This window comes from Coptis chinensis, chromosome 9 (genome assembly GCF_015680905.1).
Source record: "Coptis chinensis isolate HL-2020 chromosome 9, ASM1568090v1, whole genome shotgun sequence".
Taxonomy (NCBI): domain Eukaryota; kingdom Viridiplantae; phylum Streptophyta; class Magnoliopsida; order Ranunculales; family Ranunculaceae; genus Coptis; species Coptis chinensis.
Window position 1 is genome coordinate 50,995,587 of NC_141464.1, and position 24,047 is coordinate 51,019,633.

At 35.8% G+C, this 24,047-nt stretch overlaps 2 protein-coding genes and 1 long non-coding RNA gene across 12 annotated transcripts; 1 reads left to right on the top strand and 2 right to left on the bottom strand.

Moving 5' to 3' along the window:
* The first annotated feature begins 3,017 nt into the window (after positions 1-3,017).
* Positions 3,018-4,448, top strand: LOC147476542 (uncharacterized). The gene is made up of 2 exons (XR_015208511.1): positions 3,018-3,761; positions 3,851-4,448. It is a non-coding gene; the product is annotated as an uncharacterized LOC147476542 (long non-coding RNA).
* A 4,075-nt stretch (positions 4,449-8,523) lies between these two features.
* Positions 8,524-11,094, bottom strand: LOC147476543 (protein RICE SALT SENSITIVE 3-like). 2 transcript variants are annotated; one of them, XM_086582059.1, is made up of 7 exons: positions 10,465-11,094; positions 10,298-10,348; positions 10,059-10,187; positions 9,856-9,964; positions 9,710-9,751; positions 9,550-9,606; positions 8,524-9,432 (listed from the first exon to the last, which is right to left on the bottom strand). In XM_086582059.1, exons 1-7 carry the CDS (start codon positions 10,593-10,595, stop codon positions 8,644-8,646), a joined length of 1,308 nt encoding a protein of 435 aa, XP_086438185.1. In that variant the 5' UTR covers positions 10,596-11,094; the 3' UTR covers positions 8,524-8,643. The 2 variants fall into 2 exon arrangements, with proteins under 2 accessions (XP_086438185.1, XP_086438186.1); XM_086582060.1 differs by having other exon boundaries at positions 10,055-10,187; positions 10,465-11,078.
* Positions 11,095-13,210: 2,116 nt separating this feature from the next.
* LOC147476544 (protein FRIGIDA-ESSENTIAL 1-like) lies at positions 13,211-23,275 on the bottom strand. 9 transcript variants are annotated; one of them, XR_015207440.1, is made up of 8 exons: positions 23,044-23,274; positions 19,785-20,331; positions 19,399-19,622; positions 17,987-19,311; positions 17,745-17,882; positions 13,758-13,838; positions 13,611-13,670; positions 13,211-13,453 (listed from the first exon to the last, which is right to left on the bottom strand). XR_015207440.1 is itself a non-coding variant. In XM_086582058.1 (5 exons), the coding sequence occupies exons 1-5, from the start codon at positions 23,192-23,194 to the stop codon at positions 17,853-17,855; spliced, it is 2,274 nt and encodes a 757-aa protein (XP_086438184.1). In that variant the 5' UTR covers positions 23,195-23,274; the 3' UTR covers positions 17,556-17,852. The 9 variants fall into 9 exon arrangements, 2 of the variants coding, with proteins under 2 accessions (XP_086438184.1, XP_086438183.1); XR_015207437.1 differs by having other exon boundaries at positions 13,211-13,466; XR_015207438.1 differs by having other exon boundaries at positions 13,211-13,473.
* Positions 23,276-24,047: the final 772 nt, after the last annotated feature.

The window sequence follows — 24,047 nt, forward strand, 5'->3', positions numbered from 1 at the left end:
GGAACATCCTCAATATTCACATTGCCATCCAAATTGTCATTAACATCCTCAATTACTTTTGACTTCTTCTTCTTCTTCTTCATACTAACCAACTCTTGTGTTCTTACTTCAAGCAATTCTTCATCCACATCACTTAAATGATCTAAACTAGTAGCATCAGACTGATCAGATTCATCCTCAAGTTCTACTACAGTCTCAGATTCATCACTACTCAAATCCTCTTTTATAGCAGGGCATTGGGACACAACTTCATTGTGTTCAATATACACCTCAACTACATATGTTCTTTTAGCATACTCAACCATCTCAATTATCTCTTTGTCACTAAGGATTTGGTGGATATTATTCTGCAAAACTCTACTGTGAGGTGCCCAATACATGTTAGATAAATTATGGATATTCAAATCATTCTTCACTATCCCCAAAAGTTCAAAATAAGAAATCCTATCAAAGTCCAGCTTTGTGACATACTCTATTATACCACTGTAATTTAGCATTTGTGAGGTTTTAAATCTCCCGGAATGGTGGAATTCTATCATCATACTTTCCTGATTAGTTTCCACTAAAAATGAAATAAAAATGATTTCAAATAAAATAAAGAACAAATATTATTATATCAAATCTATACAAATAAAGAACCACCAATAATATTATATCATTATAGGCCATATTCTATACAAATATCGAAATGAAACACAAAGAAAAGTAATAATAATATAACTTAATTACTTGTTTAGATAGTTAAACTAGGTTTTCTTTCAACAAGAATTTCCAAAAGAACACTTGAATTTCTTCAAACAAGGGTTTGTGAAGTTACGGATTTTGGAGGGAGATCAACATCAGGGACTTTAAGAAAGCAAAGTTCTTGAAGACTCACGTGAGTAAGAGCATGCGTCCTTCATTTCTCATTTAGAAATTTTAGATGAAGACTCACGTGCTTCGTGCATGCGCTACTTACGTGGAGACTGAGTTGCCATGTGTACGTATTATGCTTGCCAAATCATCAAATATGTATACATACTTCACAGTATACATAGATGGTACCCATTTTAGCAATATTTGAAATCTACGGTACCCTATTTTGCAAAAAAAATCATACAACACCCATAATGTAAAATCCACTATAGTTCAGTACCCATATCAATAATTTTTTCTTAAAAAAATAGTATGGTGATTTTTTGTGAAGAAGAAAGAGAATGAGCTCCAATTGAAGAGTCAGGTATCTTTTTGTGAAGAAGAAACCAGTGTGGGTTTCTCTATAGAGAATGAGTGAGGAAGATGAAAAGTCTCGGGTGTTTTGTTGGGGTTTTTTTATTTTTTTTATGAATAAAAAATAAAAATGACCATTATACCCACCGTTCTATTCTTTAGTTGTTTGGGTGTGTGATCTGGCCATTGGATTAGATGGGATCAAACAGATGTAACGGGCTGGCAAGATAAGCTGTCATCAAGGTAGCCAACCCAATTAAGTTAAAATAAGTACGTAAGTAAAACTTTACCTAAAAAATGAATTCAAACCCAATTTTTTGTGGATATCATCTACTCACCATAAACATTATCTCTACAAAATTTCAACTCATTTGGAAATCTCTAACCTAGGCAAAAGATGATTGCAAAAACAATATTTTCTGGACCATTAGATTTCTTTTTAAAAATGACAAAAAAAATTATCTAAGTTAAATGTTTCCAAATTAGCTAAAATTTTGTGGAGATGGTCTTTATGGTGAGTAGATGATATTTACCAAAAATTGGGTTTGAATTTATTTTATAGGTGAAGTTTTACTTACGTACTTAATTATTTTAACTTAAAATAAGTATGTACTTCTAAGATCCGGACTATATATATATACTTCTAAGATCCGGACTATATATATAATTAGAAACAATATTTTCACAATCTTTCCAATGTTTTTTTCGACTTCTTGGATGAAATTTTCATAGTATTTTGCTTGAAATAAACACATGTCTAAAAGAAGTTTCAAACGAACTTTCAACGAATTTCTTTCGACGACACTTCTTATGATCTTTCTTGCGCTTCTTCGAATAACATGTAACCATTGGGAAAAGAACAATGCAAACGGATCTTCATAAGTTGGGAAGATAAAAGTTGATGTGCACTCACTTTCAAGAAAAAACTCTATCTTTTGAAAAATCTCATTTTTTTGTCCAAGTTGTAGACTTCAAAAGTTGGGATCTTCATACATAATATGTGGATCATTTTTGGTAACCTGTAATGGAGAATTAACATACGAAACGACATATTCTTCTCTCACAATTTCAACTTCTTGAGGATTGTAGGTGGGTGTTGGTGGAAGTTGGGTTGGACGTGAAATTGGGGTTTCCAAGTTAAAAAATTTAGGAGGTGGTGTAGATAATATATGGGTTAATATTGGGTTTGGGAGGAAATCTTTTGCTTAGATTTAGGGTCGACGATCTCATGGCTTTAGGGTTGGGTTTTGCAAAATCGCTAGAGTTAGGAAATACTTCTTTGAACATAATTATGAGTCTTGTCTCCAAAGCTCCAAATTTTGTATCAAAAGCTTCAAACTTTTAATGAAGGTTTAATTTGAACTTGTTGAATTCTTCATTTGTAACAAATTCAGCCATTGAGAGAGATTTTTTTTTGGTGGTTTGCGGAAATGGTGGTCTATGGTGGATCACTTTCTAGATGAAAATCTAAAAAGTGAGGCTCTTGATACCAATTGATGCGGAATAAGCAAAGATTTAGGAGAAAAGATGTAGAGATTTTCAAAAGGGAGAATAGATTTAAGGAGGAAGAAGATTGAATAGAAGAATTGTAGAAGTTGAGGGAGAAAATTATATAGGTTTTGAAGATTTCATAGTTTGATAATTGATAATTGAATTAATAAACTAAACTACAATGGCATATTTATATAGATAAGTCATACAATCATACTTGATTAACAAGGAAACTAGACTTCTAAATCTAACCTAGACATCTAAAGCTAATTAAACTCTAAATAGAAAATAAATCTAATAAGTAATAATTCTAAGGGTTTATTCGATTTTGGCCCCACTTTTAATAGGTATTCAGCGTTTGGCTCCTGTAAGTTGCGTAATTCGTTTTTGGCTCCAGTTCTGTCAGTTGACTTGGTCAGCTTTAACTGCTCCGTAGCTTTTGGTCCTCATAATTTCAAAATGACAACTTTACCCCTCACGCGTGGCACACGTGATTTTTGTTTTTTTTAACAAAAACGAATGACACGTGTCCAAATCCAACGGTTGGGATCCAAGGGTTATTAGTGACTAGCCGACTTGTTCAATTTTGGCCAGAGGACTCGACTTGCCTAAGCTGGCTCGATCAGCAACCACCCCGCTCAGTCACTAACCATGAGCAGATTGAAATCATCAAATACTGATTCAGTTAAGGATCTACACAGCAAAGGAGCAGAGACTCGAGGGATTCCTAAAAAACAAGTTAGATTTAGGCATTTAGCATATCAACCAACAGTAGGACTGGTTGCTAAAGAACAGGATAGAGATCCAGTGCGAGGTAGTTTCGGTTTGACTTACTATCAGAACCTAGTAGGGAACATGTACTGAACTCTAAAGACAACAACTCGAGTTGGATATATATGAAGTCAAAAATTAGATATTGCATATGTAATGTAACTAAACATAAAAATTTGAATTTACAAAGGATATGAAATAAAACCAGGAGATATATAATGGAAAATGACAAAAACAAATTCATAACAAGATGTTACAGCAAGATCTTTCAAGTTTCACAGGAAGTCAGAGTAAGATATTATCACAACAGCTATTGTTTCTCAATAAAAAATTTCAACAGTAAAAGCTAACCATCTTTCTTTCTTTTCCCTTGATTCAGCTAGTGTCTAATGCGTCTAGGGAAACCTCACCATCTATAAGACCTCTTTTCCCTTGATTCAGCTAGTGTCGGCCGTCGGGAGAGAAATAGATTGAAATTTTAATATGGAGGAGGTGGAGGCAGCGTATGATGCTGATAGTTTGTAATTGGAAGTGGTGTACTAGTACCCTTCCATGGTGATGGGGTTGGAAAATTGGTAGGAGGATTAGCTGATGGTGGTGGAGTTCTGTGATGATAATGTGTTGGTGGAAGAGGTGAACTCCCAGTAGGAGAAGGAGGTGCTGAACCAGGCTTTCCTGGCGCATGGTTGTGGACTGGAGGGGACGTTGGTGACTGATTCTTACTAGGCGGAGGCGGTGACACTAGCACCCAAATCGTTGGAGGTGGTGACGCCGGTGTCCAAGTCGTTGGAGGCGGTGGCAGTGCAAATGGAGGGGAGTAATCAGAAGGTGAATAGTGATTAGAAGGGGAGTGATCTCGTGATATGTAAAATCCCCAAACATTTTAATCCAAGCCGTCAATGTTTGTAATATAGATACTTGCCACGTGGACTTTTAAATCGATATCATCGAAATAAAATTTGTATTGGATTTCAAAATCGAAATTTTATGAAACTAGTATTTAAGAGGTTCACGTGCAACTCACGTGAAGGGTAAAATTGCCATTTTGAAAATATGCTACGGAGCAGTTAAAGCTGACCAAGTCAACTGACAGAACTGGAGCCAAAAACGAATTACGCAACTTATAGGAGCCAAACGCTGAATACTCTATTAATAGTGGGGCCAAAATCGAATTAACCCTAATTCTAATTTGAAAATAATAATCTTAGCACAAATAGAAAAAATTATGGCAAGAAAGAGAGGCTAGCTAGTAATCCTACATCACATAATCAAGTCATTCATTCAATACAAAAGAATCAGTTACCAAATTAATTAATTTTTTTTTAAAATAGACCTATTAGGCCATTAATATTACCTTAAATCTTAAGGGGTGCAAAAAAAACTACCTTTTTCAAGACTGCTAGAGTATATATAACTTCCCTACATTTACTAATGCGCAAGTATCACAAGAGAATAACAAAACAGTTATGCTTAAAAGGTCCAAAAGTTTGCAGTGATAGTCGGTAACACATCTTAACTAAAATTTCAGCCAATAAGCATCCCTTGCCAGCCTGAACTAAGAAATATTTTGCACCATGATGATGGGCTTTTGAATCAAATCATCTTTTTGAAAAGACACCAGGAAATATGATCTGAAATTTAGGCCACTCCTGGTGTTTGACTACTTAAGGCAATACCATTTTCGCATCGTAGTAAGAATCTAGTCCACAAAAGATTTGACTACTAAGAATGTTCAGATGAATGTGATTTGAGGTTGCAGCGTTTACTTTCTTTAATTTGATAGCCAGTATGGCACTTGTTATTTTAGAGAATTACAGACCAGGGACCTATCATCCCTTGACATAATGTATTTTAGAAGTTGTTCAGCTAACAATTTAATACCGCCAGGGATAACGACATAAAATGTCCACATGAATTCGAGTTATAATCGTAGGCTGCAGCTAGCTCCTCTGTTAGGTGGTAGAACAAATGTTCCGTGGGGGAACTGTACAGTTATTACATGACTGCTAGCACTGTTCCTACACATTGGCTATTAAGTGGAATATAAGCCTGAAGAAATTATGAATGGCCGCCGGCGCCTAAGAAGATTGGTGACAGTAGACCAGGATGGACTTGAGGCTTGAAGGCTGCCATCGTCCCCGAAGAGTAGCCAAAGGAACCCTTCATTGGCTCTAATGAAACCTGGACCAAAGACTAGGATTCCTCTTTAGAATGTACTGTGCGTTTCCTATACCTTATTTTATTTGTAAATGATATAAAAGGAAATTTGGCACGTCTGCGACTACCCAAGCCATCGTCATTATTGTTTGAACTTCTGAAGTGTACGTAGATCATGTTCGTATGTGTAAGAAAAAAACATGTATCTGGTCCAGGGCCTGGGTTCCTAATTGAAAAGATAGGTATGTCCATGTACCTACCTCTCTGTAGACCCTTCAATTAGAATAAACCCTTCTTTGAAGAGACTGAATGACTCAATTTTAGCCAAAACACTAGAATGGACTAGCAACCACCATATGAGTAGTTACACAATGGACTAGCACCCACCATGAGTAATTACACAATGAACATTTAAGGAACATCAGTATAATTACATAATGAACATTTAAGGAACATCAATCATATAAATGATGCATTCGATCATGCATAAGAACCTGATGCTCTCAGCTCTCACTCTTTTTATGGGTTTGTCAATCAGAGGTTCAAACCTGGGGACCATGCTGAACTTGGTAGTTGGTACAGAACATTAAAACGGAATATACTTGCTAGCCCTTTTAACTGATCGATAAAAGAAGATGCTTCTAAGAGATAAACATAGATAGGTTATGTAACTGCTTCTAAATCTCACTCAATGAATATTTGCCATTCTACAACTACTATCTCTGTATATATCTAGTTACCAGTACATCAGATACTTAAAACTGGTTTTTCAACCACATTTGATACTTCTACAATATCCAGAATAACTTTTCTAGTTCAATGACCAAGCCTAAAGCCTTGCATCTATAGTTCAGGAATACTAATACAATAAAGTTGAGAAAAGTCAAAAACAAATTTTCATCAGAATATCAGTTAAAAAACTATGCTATCCTTTTGCACCTAATATCATTGATAAATTATCGTATCTACCAGACATGCCACATTAAAAAAACAAGAAAAATCCTACAAGTCGTACCAATAACCCCGATTTGTTCACTGAATATTCATGTTGCTATCTTTGACATTAAGTTACACAATAAGTATGAATGTATGATGAATCAAATCTTTGAAAAGAAGAAAAATAGACAGCATTGAAGTAGAAACGGTGGCCACACAATCCTCTGATGTAACCTTACATTATTTTCCTCTTGATAGATATATATATATATGTGCACCGTAGGTATTCCATGAAGTGATATCGAAAAAAAAAAAGGTATCCCATGAAGAAACATGCTTGACGAATTAGCATGTACATAATAATATAATATATATTGTAAAGAGTGTATAATGCCAATGAATATGAGATGCACAATTCCAGCAATGAGGTCAAGGATTATGATACCCACTGATAAATGAAAAGAATGACTCCCAAAACTAAAATAAAAGGCCTAGCTCCCCTTCATATTATAGAACATAAAAATGAGTTACAAAGTGATTTGTGAGGTTATTTCGTCCGTACAGAAAGATTTACCGGATTGATATTTTACCTAATCGATCAGCATTGCAACAAATACAATGAATTTCAGATCATCCATTCATCAACATCATAAGAACATTTTAGGCAAAGATTTTTTTTTCTAGATGACATTGATAACATCAGATATTATCAGTGTTCTAAAAAACACTAGGCGGTAATCGGGTGTTGGGAGAATGCCTAGTGCCTAGGCTTTCTAGGCAATGCCTAGACAGGCTAGGCACTAGGCGGTTTTTTTCCTAATATATATAATAATACACACCTATACTATAAAAAATGAAGAAAATCATTTACCATAATTCAAAAAATAAATACAAACAAAGATACTTATTACAAAAATGCGTAATAGTTGAAGAATATCAACTTCATATAAAAACATACTCTTTGTTATAGTGATATATAATTTACATTAGACTTTAGTCTTTTAAACTCATTCAAATCTTAATCCTACATGGGCCTTTAATTTTCGACATTTAATCATTCAAAAAAAAATGACTGGACCGCCTAGAGGCCGCCTAATCGGTCTGCCTAGACCCGCCTAGTCGGTCCACCGATTTTTTAAACGACTTGGGCTTAGGCGAGTTGGTTGCCTAGATGGATTTTTAGAACAGTGGATATTATACTGATCCAATAAAATATTTTTTGTTGGGACCAAAAGTGGTTGCATTGAAATGTGAAAGATATCTTTGTCCACAAAGCAATTCTGTGTAAGATCATCAATCTTACTCCTTTCTTAAAAAAAAATGGTAAGCAAAATTTAAGGTTTTATACGTACGTGCTCTTTTAGGATACGAGGATCAACTGGGAACTTCAATTTTGTTTTTGGGATTTATCCACTTCATTCTACCAGTTTGCATTACATTTTACGGAGTGTCTGAGTCTGCTAAACCTTACCACATAAACTTCATTTGAACCAAGTCGTGGTATGTTAGATGTATTGCTCATCTTTTGTTCAGGAAGGGAAGATCATATATATTACGAAGAAAATCACAATTGACGCCGAGAAGAATTTTGTTCCAGAATATTGAGAAGATCAAATTTATCTGATTTCCAGGTTGTTGAAAGAAAGTTGCTCATAGTTTGCAACTTTGCGACGCTACACTAGTTAACTGCTGAGAATTCTATACTACTATACATTTATCTCATAGTCATGTATCTCCACACAATGTCTCGATCGTTATCCATGATTGATGTAGAAATATTCCTAGAGATTCCCAAGTGAAGTCGAATTTTGATGGAAATGAATTGAACATTCTGAAGTGAACTTTCAGATTATAATTCATAACTTCAAGCTTGGTAGAACAAATAAATGTCAAAAGTATCTTAATTAGATTTTGCATGAAAAGAAATGAATAGCAGCTGAGAAAACTAAAAGAGAGATAAACATGAAGTTAAATGACATTGAAAGAAGTAGAGGAATGTCATCAGCAGAAGAAAGCAAAACAAGTTTGCGAATACGTACAATCTGCCATCCTTTATCTCTCTTACAAAAGTTTATCAAATCACTCTAAGAAGGTCTCCATGATATCAGAGTAAATTCCACCTTCAGTGCTACTATAGTCAACTGGCTGGTGTTGATGATGATCCAAAGTGGAAGATGAAGCCATTCTGGCAGGCAATGTGAAGCTCCTTTTAAATTTATTTTCCATCTTCCTGACATTGTTTGTATGACTTTCCAAACTCAAATAGTCATTGACATTTTCATTACCACTATTTTCATTGTGGTTTCCATGATGGCCTAGCGTATTTGATGTTTCTGAGATGGATTTAGACTCTTCCGGATTGCCACAATAGTTCATGGCCAAAGTAGAATTGTCCCCTCCAAGACCAAGTGGATGGTTTTGTTGGCTTGGTTTGTTTCCTAAGCTCTCAGACCCAAATAGAAGCTTTGCCTCGTCTGTCCTGGCAGTGAGAGCATTGAAGAAGGATAACCCGTTAGGCCATTTGATGTCCGCGTCATGATCAGCAATCATGTCGCTCATTTGTGCATCATTTGAAATGGGGTGGAGAAAAAGATGGGCCTCATCTTTGCCTTGTGGTAATCCAAGTCTCGCAGAGCTATGGAAATTCGGAGAACCAATAACAGAAGTCGAAGACGGAAGTGGTCTTTGGCTCCAATTGAAAATAGGAGCAGGAGGACGACTTGGTCCAATCGATTGCTTCAAAGGTGTAGAGGAAGTGGAAGTATTTCTAGTGGAAGAGAAAAGCTGGGATAAATAGAAACCAGATTGGTATCCAAGAGATTCAAAGGTATGCCTCATTCTAAGTACAAAGTGCAAGTCTTCTGGTATCTGAAGAGGATTCAAGGACTAAATAAGTCCCAAGAAATGAAATATTCTTGGCAGTATAAACAAGCAAATCATACTAAAGCATCAACTAAACCTGCTGAAAGCCTGAAAAAAACTTACAATCTGGCAGGAACCCAGTTGTAAAAGACCATGGCCAGCTTGAATGACAGCAATGGTCTGTTAAATTGAAAAAAAGAAAGATAAACAAGAATCTAACTTAACTTACAAAGAAACAACTCTGCATATATTCCAAATCAAACATTAATTCACTCTTCCATACCTGAATACCAGAGTTGAACTGGTCAGTCCATTCAGAAGGAATCTGCAAAATAAGTAGTCAAAATGATTCCATAATCCTAACAATATCATAAGTTGCAAAAACTCATATTTTCATGCAAAATAATGTCTGGGATTCTCATTACATACAGCATCAAATGAACTCTGCCAGTAGTTAGAGATATTTGGTTCACAATCATTATTGAGTTCTTTGAAAACCCACTTGTGACATTTATCAGAAGCTACTTTTCCCATCAACCTGTTTGAAATAACCAAATTAAAATCATATATTCACAAAAACTTGATTACTTATTTTTTTCATAAAAAAAAAATCAAGAAAAGCACCTACCCACCCTTCTCCATAATTGTATAACTGAATAGACATTTTACTGAAAGCTTTTCTAACTGGATCTTCACCATCAATATCTTCCAAACATTCTGCTACTCTTCCTTTGCAAAACCCATCTTCCCACATCAACATCCTGTTCAAGAAATCAAAATTTCAGAATCCTTAAAACCTTCATCAATGCTTACAAGCTCTCCCCTCCTCCGTTTTCTTTTCTTGCATGAAAGTGAACAGAACTATACTTACAAGCTGCCATTATCTTCACCAACCTTGCAACCAGTACCACCTCTACTTCTTCTGCAAAAAACCAATAAGACAACTACATAAGAGTAGAAACAGAGAAAACAGTGCAGAAACAGAGAAGTGGAGAAAAGAAAGTGTGTCTGTGTAGGGTGTGTGTGTTGGGTAAGTACGGGCGGGGACGAATGGTCCAGAAAACGGAGTAAGTCCAGTCTGAATTGAGACAGATGGTTCTAAGAGCCTCATGAAGGGCCATCATCCCAACAGCTTCTTTGCTTCTATCTGATCCACCTGAGCCCACCATTTTTTTTTCTCTTTCTCTCTTAATCTTACTTCTGTCTCTCTCCCTTTTTCTTCTTTCTGTCACTACTACTACTACTACTACTTCACCTTCACTTTGTTTCTCTGTTATTAACTTCTTATCTTTTTATGTGTGAATTTCTATGTAAACTGCACATTTCTTTTTTCATTAATTGTTTTTAATGGTTTCTAACTTTTAACATTGTTTTTCTTTTTCAGTTGTTTCTTACTTGGGAGAGAAGGTAAAAGGTGTTATGTGTAAGACTGACTGACAATTGTTAGTGTGTTTGTAGGTGTGAGTTTGTGACAATGAGATGATGTTGGATGTTTGGTATTTTGTTCATAAATTCAATCAGAAATATAACAATCAGTTAGGACTTAGGAGTTAGGACAGTTCTTATCCACACACATGCAATCTCTCTTTTTCATTCATCAATGTACCGAAATCACAATAAATTTCAAGTTTGATAGAGAGTTTGTCAGACATTCCTAAGGAGTGTGCATCACTGCATGTTGTCATTTTAGAATACCGTATGGACTGTGCAGCACACTCTTTAGTGTTGACGCACAGCTCTCCATCATACGTTTGGATACTTACGCTTTTGGAAAAACACATCCAAAAAAGAAATGTACGTACAATTTGGAAAACTATTTTTGTCAATGAGATAGGAAGGTGAGAGTGAACACTCCTTCTAACAAAACGATTATACTGTATTATTAATGTTTCGTATTGTTTTAGATCGGAAGGAGTGTTCACGCTCACTCATTATAAAGTTTTTTTCAACAAACGCTCACTCATTATATCATTCAGCATAAAACTAAGTTTATTTATCAAAATTATTGTTGCATCTCCAAGCACAATTATTGGGATTGGACAGCCTCCTAATTCCTAAACCATGGATCATTTTCAATTGATAGATCATAATCATACACACTTTCTTGCTGCAACAAAAACTGAATGTAAACCTAACTTATACAGCACCTCAAAAGAATTCATCACAAGTAAGGCCATGGAAAACACTGATATGAGTACGATTGCTGGTAAGAAAAAGGATTTGCAATTCCGTGTGCGAGAATCTTATATAAAAAGACAATGGCCTAATGTCATTTTCTTCAAAATGTGGTTTATCATTAGGTATCACAAATGTAGGTGTTTCAAATGATTTGGTATATATGTCCTTACTCTCCCTTTTGTTCTCCTCCGAAATCAATTTTGTTTACCATTTTAACTCTTTTCTAATAAGATTTTCACGTACTAATGTAAAAGTGAAATAGGCATCAGAACAAAATATAACTAGAGGTAACATTATTTCTTTCCTACCAAACTTTGAAAGAGTAAAAGATCGGTTAGCTCATTGGTAAATTGTGGACGCATATCATTAGTTGATAATGTAATATATGTTGGATATTTACAACACCACAACATGGTTCAAGACTCTTTTACTAGTCAAAAGATAGTTGGAGAAAGGACTGGTAAATTCTGAACCCAAGATTTAGGACTAATTTTAAACTAGATTTGGCAGCACTACTAAACAAACAAAATAACTATAATTAAGCTGCAAGAACCAAAAAGGTGTACATAAACATGAATAATCTTACTGTTTAAAAATAAATAAATAAAGATCAGATTAAAAAAGCAGTAAAGAAGTCACGTGAGCACGTGAGATGGCAGTGGGGTCGGTGCATCGTTAGACTTAAAGAAAAAAAGTGTGAGGACAGAAAGTAGAGTTGAATAAAGAAAAGAGGATTATCAAATAAGAAGTGAAGTGCGCACGAATTGCGGGGATATTGTGCCCTACCTCTCGACATCCTCCGCCTAAACAAATAATCAAAACCAGATTTTCTCTTACTTTTGCATTTGACTGGGCTCTCTTCCCTACCAATGACCATATCTTGTGTGGCTCTGGGACCATTTCTTTCATATATTCCTAACATTTCCAAAACTACCAACCTACAACCTACAAACAAGAATACTTCACAGTATGACTACCAAGTTGAAAAAGTGGTAATTTGTTACATAATTAATCAAGATTGCGTGGTGTGGTATACTTAAGCACCTACAAAATTGTTATGGGCACCAAAAAGTTTTAAACACACAAGCCGGGACTTGAATACTATAACCTTATGGTCCCATACTCCCATAGCAGCTCAAGCTTTTGAGGAGTATTGGTTGTTTTACTTGAGATTTCTCTGTAGAGTTGACCACTTGACCTACACTATGAATGAAAATGGTTTTGTATTGTGGAAGGGCGTGGTGCCACGAGTCAAAGGGACTAATAAGTATCTAATGAAATTTAAATGAGTCTGTTTGGAAGTTTTTTTTTTGGGAATTGGAATTGAAAATATAATTCAAAGACTTATATCCTCTCAAGTTTCTGTTCCTATAGAAACTTACAATTCTTTAATTTTAGGGATTTGAGGTTTCCATTCCAATATAGCAAAAATTGCCAAACAGAAAAATTCTTAATTTTCGAAAATGTGTAATTCTAATTCTATCTGTTTTAAATATTTAATAACCAGTAAAAGACTGTACAAAGGAAATAGGAGAAATGAAAAGGATGAAAAAAATACACTTTATCTTCAAGAATTCGTGAAACATTAAAAGGGAAAATAGATGGCTTTTTCAAACAGGTAATTTCCCATACAAAACGCAATGTTACAAGTATTCAAACAAAGAAGAATAATCTCATCAGAAATTGGAATTGCCATTTTACTTCCCCTAAATGTCTAAGGATTTACATCATAAGTATTTTTATTATATGATTGCCATTGTATTTCTTTGGTTACATAAACACCAACCCTATGTATGTGTGCAAAATTACCAATGTCCTTGCACCCACTGGAACCGAAGTCCCATGCCAGCTTTTGTCCCCTCCTGTGTACTTTGAGAATCAAATGAACGATGTTTTCCTTTAAATTGGTCAATTGGAATATTGGATAAACATATAATATCCATGATTTGTGAGCTTAAATCAAGCAGGAGGAACTGCACAAGCATGTGAAGTGAAAGAAACCTCACCTGCTCAATCCAATTGTCTAGCTAGGTCAATCTTCTGCTTTCATATTTTGTCCGGACAAGCTAGGGAGAAAAGAAAAGAGATATTGTGACCTCATGAAAACAATAAAATGGGGGAAAAAATTAATGGAAACTGCACCAAAAGATTACTTGTACATGGAGACCAACCCACGAAAGCTCCATGTCTCTGTTGGGACATTCTTTATCGATTTCTTGATTGTGCAATTCAACCTGGCGACAAAATATATCAGAGTTGCATCACGGCACGCATACATAACCATATACCTAACAAGAAGGGTGAGAAAAGACATCCCCAAACAGCCATACTTCCAAATTCAACAATGATGATGAAAATGTTTACAAGATTTCATACAAGTGGGATTCCTTTTGGTACGTAAAAAGTAAGACGAAACATGCAAGACCAGATAAGACCATACTCAACCCTTTGAATGAAACATATCATAGAAACGTGAAAAACAGTTTTGGTTGGATTCTGGAGGCATTTGTCAACATCCTCATTCAAGGTTTCTTTCTTTCATGTTGATCTGGTGATGACGAATTTAGATAGCTTGTAAGCTCTATAAATCAGTAACCCCTGTCGTACTATTACTCCTGGTTTGAGTAAAGTTGAATAGTTGATAGTTGATACAGGTGAGTTTACTTGAACACTCTTTAGTATACGTGATACATTTTCCATGTCACGAGCAGTTGAGGACATAGAATATGCTTGTGTTGCCTGTAAACATCTCCAGGTAAACTTGGGGATAAGAACAGAGAACAGTTTTCGACATAGAATGGGAAGGTTGTACGTAGATGATAGGTGTTTCTACTCTAAAGTTCCTATCAAAAGATGCAAATGTGGGTAAATATTTTGCAGTTTTCAAAAGTAGTAAGGATTTCACGGAATTCGCATCATTTCTGTCCGATTTTTAAAGGTGAAACCACTCACCAGTCACCAACTACCCAAAACTTTGCTCGAGTTGTAAGTTTAATTCGATGTAAACTGTTATAGGTAAGGTAAACAAGCACAATTTAAGGGATATTGGCACCACTGTGATATTTTAAACTCCTAAAAATTCCAATGTTTTAATCTTTGATTGCAAAAGCGAATTCGCATGGGTAAAGCTCCCGAAAGCCGGCTTTCACCTTATCATACATTGAAGCTCTGAAGGAGGAAAAACATACGGGCAATGATGTTCAAGGACGGGTTTGGAGAGCCTAGACTCGAACCCTGTTCAGTTACAATTGCAGCTCAAAAAATAAGTTTAAATCAAGAGCTATTTAGTTTTTGGGCCACTTTTTAATTTGATAATTTGCAGTTGATCAATTGATGGTTTATTTGTGTTTGGGCCAAAATTGACGGTTGACTGCGTTGACTTTGAGTTGACCGTCTTATTCTATCTAATATTTTCTAGAAATGGCTCAAATGCCCTGCACATGCTATCACCTGACTTACTTATTGACCAAACACAAATATTACTATTAACAGTATGACCAAATGTTAAAAATTTCAAATAATGACACTTGATAAGATTTAAGATTTGATTCAATGATCATATAAGAATCTTTTTGCGACTACTACTTAACCAACTTACATCCTGCACCTAAGCCAAATTAATTAATATACACACGCAAATACGACCCAAAAGTGATGGGTGGAAACAAAACAAAATGCATATTATTAATTTTGCATAATTATACGAATTAAACTCTCAATCATTACACAGATTTTTTTGTGGTAGGAGCAAAACGAAACTTCACGAATATTATTATGAACACGTTTGAGATATCGATAATTCAATTGCTATACTTAGAGGTTAGAAGGTGTTTGATTTTCATTAGCTTTTATACTAAAATAATTGTTAAGTATTGTTCAAATTGGACTATCTCAAACTTAAATTTGAATAAGATTCTTACAACTATATAAAGATGACCGATTGCAAAACACCTCGTATGATTTATTACCAGTATTAGTCATGGGGTTGAACAATCTATTGTCGATTCAATCGCTATCATTATATGCAAATAATAAAGAAGTTATGTATTTATATTGCAGACCATCCGCCAGTTTATTAGATTCTTAGAATTCAAAAATGCACATATAAAACCACTCTTCACATTCCATGATTCCAACAGCTGAAAATTTCATTAGGAAAGACGTTGCTACCACGTGTCTAATAACCAGAAACTCAAAATCCCTCACCAGACGCCATCTCTAGAATAGGGCTGTAAGCTCTTGACTCTCCTCGGTGGAAATGGTGCTTAAGGGGAGCAGGGCACATCGTCAACCAAAGTACCAAACTGGTAGGGTTCTGCATAAAAACTCACTCCAGCAAATCATCTAGAGTTTTGCCGCCATCCTATTTCCCTCTCGAAGCCTTTTTGCATATTTTGACGCCTGAATTTTCCAATCATATTTCGCCCCCTTCTCTTCCTACACATCCAGCACTTACAATCTGCTTGAGAAAGCCACTAATTTTGACTTTATTCTTCAATTTTCTAGAAAACTAATGTTAGGTCTATTCACATAGTATCCAAATCCAACATTTTAACTCCTGCGCAGACTCCGCAGAGTAAATCCAACATCTAGTAAGTTCAGGATTACTACACCACACAAGCTCAACCCCGGACAGAGTCCCGACTCCTGACTATACAAATTCGATGATAACCACTGCGCATAAGCATCGTACAAAGCCAACCTAGACCCCACGCTGAATTAATTTCATAATTCCTATCTAGAAACTGGGAAATCTTGCTTGCTGGTCTAACTGGACTTGCCCACTCGAGAAGGATAAAAAGCCCCAATGATATCATGAAATTTCCTCAAACACATAATTGCTTGACAGACCTCTTTCCTCTGTTAGGAGAACCTGACTTCAGGCAATTCATCAAGAATCAACACCACCGAAAACATAGAGACCCACAAGTTTATCCCAGAATAAAATAAAATTTTGGTCAATTGACAGACCATAGACCCCAAAGGTAAACTCAGTATGATTACCATTCTGAAATTAACATCTAACTTCCACCTGTAACAGAAGACCGCCTTGTAAAGTTGTACTGTAATCCTTGTAAAGTTGTACTGTAATCATTCTTCCACTACACGCTACTAAAGGCAGCATCCGCAGAAATACTTCACCACTCAAAACAATTAATCCCACAGATTCCCTGCCCAACTTGGTGAGAAAGAATCTACAATATAGTACCTTAAAGACAACCTAAGCTCTGTCAAACTTCTAATGAGGTCTTTTTACTTGCAATAGTTTAAGCCTAGACCCATGAATCCTTGGGTTTCCTCTCTCCCCTAGAACTACACTCACAATCATTGTCCTCATAGTTCAACAAAGATGGTAATCCCAATTGTAGTACACAACAACAGTAGAATATAGTCTCTTAAAGACTGCCTAAGCTCTGTCAAAATTCTAATGAGGTCTTTTACTTGCAATAGTTTAAGCCTAGATCCACCAACCCTTGGGTTTCCCCTCTCCCCTAGCACTACACTCACTATCATCGCCCTCATAGTTCAACGAAGATGCTAATTTGACTAATGTCAATCGTAGAACACAATAACAGTAGAAGTCTACAAGATATTATGACATAAAGATTCACACATCACTCACTCAAATAATAAAAGTATTAGCGAAGGTAGGTCAATGCATAAAGAACAAATTGTGCACATTATGAAGCAATCCACGTAATCAACAAGAGGTAACTTCAATTCCAGATGTTAAGAAAGTTCCATGTATATAGCAAATGATACAATCCAAAAAGTTGACAAAGAGTACAGGCTAAAAGACGAAGAAAGACCTAAAAAGAGGAAACTGTCTAAGGAAACTCAACACAACAAGCTCACTGAAACACAAATTATATCTTACTCTAAACAATTTTTTTTTTTACTCCAAACCTATTAACATCCGCACTCCACTCGCCGATATTTTCACAAGGTCCTCAGTGTATCTTGACTTCCTAATTCATATATTAAGTTCTACCTCAGATACATATAATATTTATTTAGTACCTACAAAACCAATATTTGTATAAAAAGTTAAAAACAGAAATAAGAAGAGAAGAGCTAAATGTCTCTCAATGTATCATTGCTAGAAATCAAAAATCTTTAACCAGAAATTCAATGCATACCACACGAAACTAGTTTCAACCCCAACATTGGTGTTTATAAGAGCGCCCCCTATCTTACTGCAATAATAGGTATTTGTACAGTTTGTAGACCTTTCCACAACAGGAAGCTCAAGATTTGGCATACCTACCGACATATCCCTGCATTTAAGAGCAAATAGAAGGTAAATGCCGGCCATTGAATACATCCCAAACTTAAACTAAACGTATTCTCTTAATGAGGCTTATGAAATCCTGAAAATCACCTCGACAAGTTTTGCAAGTTTAGGCTGAGATGCAGAAAGATATTCAGTAGTAGACTCTGTTGTATTTGGAATTTGCTGGGGCTGTAATGAGTGTAGCACCTTTTCAACTGCCTTTTTAACTATAGTATTGTGAGCATCCTTGCTCAGGTGACCCTCACGCCAGTATGGTTTGACTAACTCTTTCACAAATTCAATAAGCGAAGCACGAAAAAGCTTCAGTGCCTTAGATTCCTTAGTGTGATTTCCACCATCTCCTTGATGACTATGCTTATGATCAAGATCCACATCCTTGGCATTTGTAGAATTTAGAAAACGACCAGACTTCAAACGATTCTCTTCTTTAGAAAGGGATCTGTTATTCTGTTGTTGAGCCCCAAAAGTTGCTGTTACGTCTGCTGGAGTTGTAAATCCATCAACACCATGACTGGACACACTGTTCTCTGATAAACCATACTGAGGCTTTTGATGAAAAGAAATGGGATCACCATTTGCCTGCTGATTTGACGTATTATGGGTGGTTGCGCTTTGACTAACAGAAGAACCCCAAACAGTCCTTTCGCCTCCATTCGGGGGATCAATGCTATCCAGAAGGGGATCATACTGATTTTTTGGCGAAGACATAATTGAGGATATATGAAAAGAAGGTCGGAAAGGTACAGATGGCTCCCAATTGCTAATAGTGGATCGAAAATGATGTCCAGTAGAACGATGAAGGGACAGGATTTCTTGCTCAGGCCTTGAGTAGAATGTTGAAGGAGAGTGACCAAGCATGGAAGAAGATCTAGATGGGAAAGAGGTGATGAAACTTGAGATAGGAGAACTAATGAATCCAGATGATGTACGGGCAACATATTTCATAGACTGACTTTCCAATATCAGATTAGGCGGCTCGCCGATACTTTTCTCATAAGCAAGGGAACTGCTGCTATTTCTATATACGCTTGATGGTATAGGAGACCCACTTGAAAGAAACCTATGTTCAGGAAGCAAGTTAGTCATGGATGAGGAATACCCTCTGACATATTCTTCACCATTTAGTCTCTTGTCATCCATGAAATGGGAATGATGATTGCGGATTTCATTAAGTAAGGGAATCCCCAAAGACCTGTTATATTCTTCGCTGTTATTGGACTTACACTGGAATCCACTAGCAGAACCTAAATGTTGCCAACCACTGCCAGGATTATCTGATTTAAGATCGTCGGGAACCAGTGAACAATGCTTATCATGTTTGTCAACTGACTGGCGGGATCTTTGGCTTTCGGAGGAAGCCAAAGGCTTAGACTTCTGAACAGAAGATTTTTCGTTTTCCACCCTCAAACCTACTACAGGAAAAAGCACTATTAGAAATTGTCACCATCAGGTGCAAGTGGTTAATGGATATGAAGACCCCAAAAGCTATCTTAACATACCTGAGTCCTTGAAATTATCATTTGAACTTTTAGTGGGAACATCTTGATTGGAAAACATGCTAGTATTATCCATACCATCTTTCCTATGAAGGAACTTGCATGAACTCCCTTTGATGCACCATCCTCTAGCAAAGAAATCACAGATGATTGCGGGTCTTTTAGTTCCATCCTCCGATTCAATAGGAGGGGACAAACTCCTAGGCCTTATCTTTGGAGTAAGTGAGCTGGAAACCTAACAGTTGTTAGAAACTGGTCCAGGATGGGAATGCAACAGGGATTAACTAAGCTAAGCACCACAAGAGGAAGTTCATATCAAATGGAAGTAACGCTTCTAGAGGGAGTATAAAAGCAAAACTTAGGTGTAGAGTGAACCAGTGGCACCATACCTTGATGCCTTAAGCTTAACGTTTTCTCCTGATTGCATGTCCATTAGCTTATTTTCTTTCTTCGAACATGAACTTCTATTAACGACTTTATTAGCAGACCCATCTCTCATCAGAATCTCAGATGCTCCCTTTTTCTTGCCAACAAAAGCGGACTTGGTCTTTTTAGCACCAGTAAAAGTACTAATTGAATGATCTTGGGTCCCGCAGTGAGATTCACCATATTGTTTCTGTGCACTTTTGCAAGCCTCAATGGGGGTCCTCTTCAATGGTTCAGATGTAGCACCTTTATTACCAGAAATAGATTCTTCAGACCTCTTAGCTTCATATACGACTTTATTTTTACTCAAAGTTTCAGTCTTAGAGTCCCCTTTTCCCACACGTGCTAGCTCCATGACTTGTGTTTCGAGTGCATCATTTGAAGGGTAGGGAGAATCATAATAGCTACCACTATCCTCTTCGTCATATCTATGTGAAACTAGACTTCCTTTAGATTTTTCCAGCCTCAAGTCCTTGTCATGCCCCTCGGATTCTACCTCGGGACTGGAATCTACAAGGGAGAATAGAAGAAATCAATAAAGAAACAAAGCAAGCATCAATAAAGTGCTTGCAGCAAAACTATGGAAGAGGTTCAAGATACGTTCCATCAGACTTATATGTAGGAACAGAAAAATCAGAAATCTGTTAGACCTTTGGGCAAGTCTCTATAACTTTGAGGCGGGACAGTTGTATTTGAAATTGAAGAATAGGCACCAGACACGGCACAATTGTATTCAGTTGTAGCAATGTGCACAATTATGAAAGTGAAACAGAAATGCACCAACAATACCGGACGCACCAAGGATAACTAATGCCCAGCTGTTAACCTAGAACTGAATTTTCCCAGACTATGAATACTTACACCACTAAGAATAGGGAGGAGCTTATTATACGATTTATACCCTTATAAAACTCAAGGGTACTAAAATGTGCCAAAATCTACGGTGTATGCACCCTTTTGATATCAATATATCATCTGGGGCATTTGGCTCGAGAGAAACATGAAGCACTTCGAGGGTCTACTTTGTGATTTTTATGAGGTACTTATTTCAGTAAGAGCTTTTATATGAATTCTTATTCTTTTTTATTTATTTTCATTTTCTCTGTTGACTTTGAAAAATGTCCCTTTTCATAATTGATTCCTAGACGTGTTCTATACTTCATGACATTATTTATTGAGGGTCGGATTCTGTTGCTTTGCTTTTTCCTTTGATGCGTGTGCGCTGTTTATATGTGTTTGAACCTTTTTACTTTGTAGGTTATCTCCGTAATTTGTGCAGTGCATAGCACCGAAAGAGAGGAGGTGGATAGGCAACTGTAGGGGAACTAATCTACCATGCTTCATATTTACATTTGACCAATAAAAACAAAAGAATAGAACATAATGTCGTTGCAAATGGAAAACACAATTTCTTTCTCCCTAAAAACTTAGAATAACGACATTAGATTATGAAGATGGACAAAGAAACTGGTCATAGAGGTAGCATTGACGAAGTGATTAATCTTTAGGTGTTCAAGCAAGAAATACTATAGACGCAACATGAAGCCAAAGGAAGAGATGGAACGAAAGAAAGATTCAAATAAAGTTTTCATTAGTCAACAAATAGGAGGCACTCACTCCAAAAAGGATTTTGTGGCGGTGTATGAAATCCAAATACTCTGGCATGTGGAACATGCGAAATAAGTGCCTAAACTGGACACTTCTGGGACACCGCCAAACATGATCAAGACACTAATTTGATATAAGACTTGAAAATGCACATACATAATAAAAGAAGTTAACGAATACGTGATCCTTTCTACAATTTTAAAGGTCTTTAACTCTTCATTCTCCTATCTCGAAATTGAAAAGTTAACATAAACAGACTAATGTACAAGCCTTGTAAATGAGTTGAACTACATCAATTGCATATAATAAGATGAATTAGGGTTACTATTGGATCATTGGGATTACTTTTGGATCCTTTATTATAGTATCAGAAATAGACATGGTGAACATTTTGATCTCTAGTTGCGTGCTAAACTTACGATGTGAGTGTATACTGATTGAATATAAATGCAGTGGATTGTTTATCTAAATTTTCAGGAGCCTCGTAAATGGGTTGAATCACATCAATTGTATTGTATATAATAAGATGAATTTATAACAAATTGAACACTTACACACAACCCATATATAGAATTATACATTATGTTGACCTCGCCATACCCGTTTTAAAGACTTATTGGTATCTTCGTATCTGTATTATGTCAGACACAACCCCTCCTGTTCATAAACATTTTTTTTTTCTTTTTTTTAAAGTATATATACAAATATATTAGCAAGCGTGTTTTTAAACGAGATCAGTAACTAATTGATGCTGGCGGGGTTCAGAACCCCAGACCTCTGGTATCATCACCCAAAGGTTTTACCAACTTTGCTAGTTGGAACCTGCATAAACATGCTTTCTAGCTTATCAATATCAATAAATGTCCAAATTTATCAATCTAAAACTAGCAACACAGACGACGTGAGCAAAATCTTAACTCAAACCAATCATAAGTCACTGCCTGAATAAAATGAATGGGAGCACAATGCAGGATTACTATCCTACAAGGCCACAACTACAGACATACAAGAAACCAACTACGCATCATTAAGCCCCAGCAAGCAATGACACCATTAATACCAGGAGAAGCCAAACATCTGAAACAAAATAAGTCGTATACTGGAAGGTCGGCACTCTTGCTCTTAATTGAAGCATACACAAAAATATTTATATCCTTTCAATTCTACTAACCTTATTCTAATCAACTCAACAACGACAGGATTCTAAACAGAGACTCTTTAAAACAAGCACCAAAAGCTAATCCAAGTAAGGTACCTACACTTGAGCCCCTAATGTTGACCAGTGATGACCTGGAATTGATGATTTCAAACCAAATGAGAACTTCCTTTAGTTATTCTATCTGTAAAGGTTTTCTGTATCAGTGGTCTACATTCTTTAAGGAAATTAAATGCTGTGTTTTATGTAGTTAGGTGGGATCGTCTTATGTTATTAAACATGTGGTTATGGATTGTGTTTATTACTTGTGTAATTAATGATCTTTCTCTTTACTAAGCAAAAGTATCAACATATAAATAAGATACAAGATAGTCATGAAATGAAGCAGGTGACATTAACATAAAAACATTATGATTCCAAAACAATATACAAAATAAAAAAATAATATAAATTATTACCATAATTGTTATTAGCTTCTGATTGGGTATCTAATATTGATTCCTCCTCGGGCACTTCTTCTTCTTCTTCTGGCTCTTCTTCTTCTGGCTCTTCTTCGTCTTGTTTTAGAGCATAGCTGTTTTCTTGTTCAGAAGAATCAGATGACGTCATTTTATTTTTGAGGTGGGGGCTTTTTTTTTCTTCTCTCGGGGAGAGAAAAGAGAAGAGAAGAAGTTTTTTTTTTTTTTTTTATAAGTTTGTGGGCTTTAGACACGTACTATTTAAAGCCCAATGGGCTAAGTAGGCTGGTCAGTAACATTTTTTTTTTTTTTGTTTTTTATTCCCTACCGCTTTGACTTATTGTTTCCCTTGTGAAGGCGGGACCGCGGGATTGAACATGAGACCAACCTCCCTTGACCAAAAGGCCACTGGACAAACACCTACGTAATGGTTAATGGATTGTTTTTATCCCTTGCAATAAAAAAACAGGGAGTTTGTAAAATTGTTTTTCTTAAAAAAAATATTAGGTAATAAGTAATAATTAGGAAAAATCTGAAGATACATTATGTTGTGTCATTTTCAAAAACAATAAATGGAGAGGAATTGTGTGATGATTTTTCCTAATTTAGAAACAAATATTTTGTTGGTGATCAAAGGACAATTAGAAATATTTAATTAATAAGAATAAGAGATCTAGAAGATGATGAGTTGAACCACGTTCTTTAATGACTGCCTACGTATTCTATAAAGAGAAATCAAACTCAAAACGTAGTTTAACTATTCTATTTATAATAATAGATTAGGTTTCATAATTAGTTGTGAATTAAGTAATTAGTGTTTAACTGATAAACAATCTCTTATCAAGTCTTATCCAGACTCTTCTAGAAGTTAGTGTTTCCCAAATCAATAAGTATTCTTTATTGACTTAAACAACAATAAAACATGTTCAAGTTCAGATTGGGAGTTGGAGTTCTGAATGAACTTGGTAGTTTCGGATTAAAGTAGTTACTAGTCAAGAGTTAGT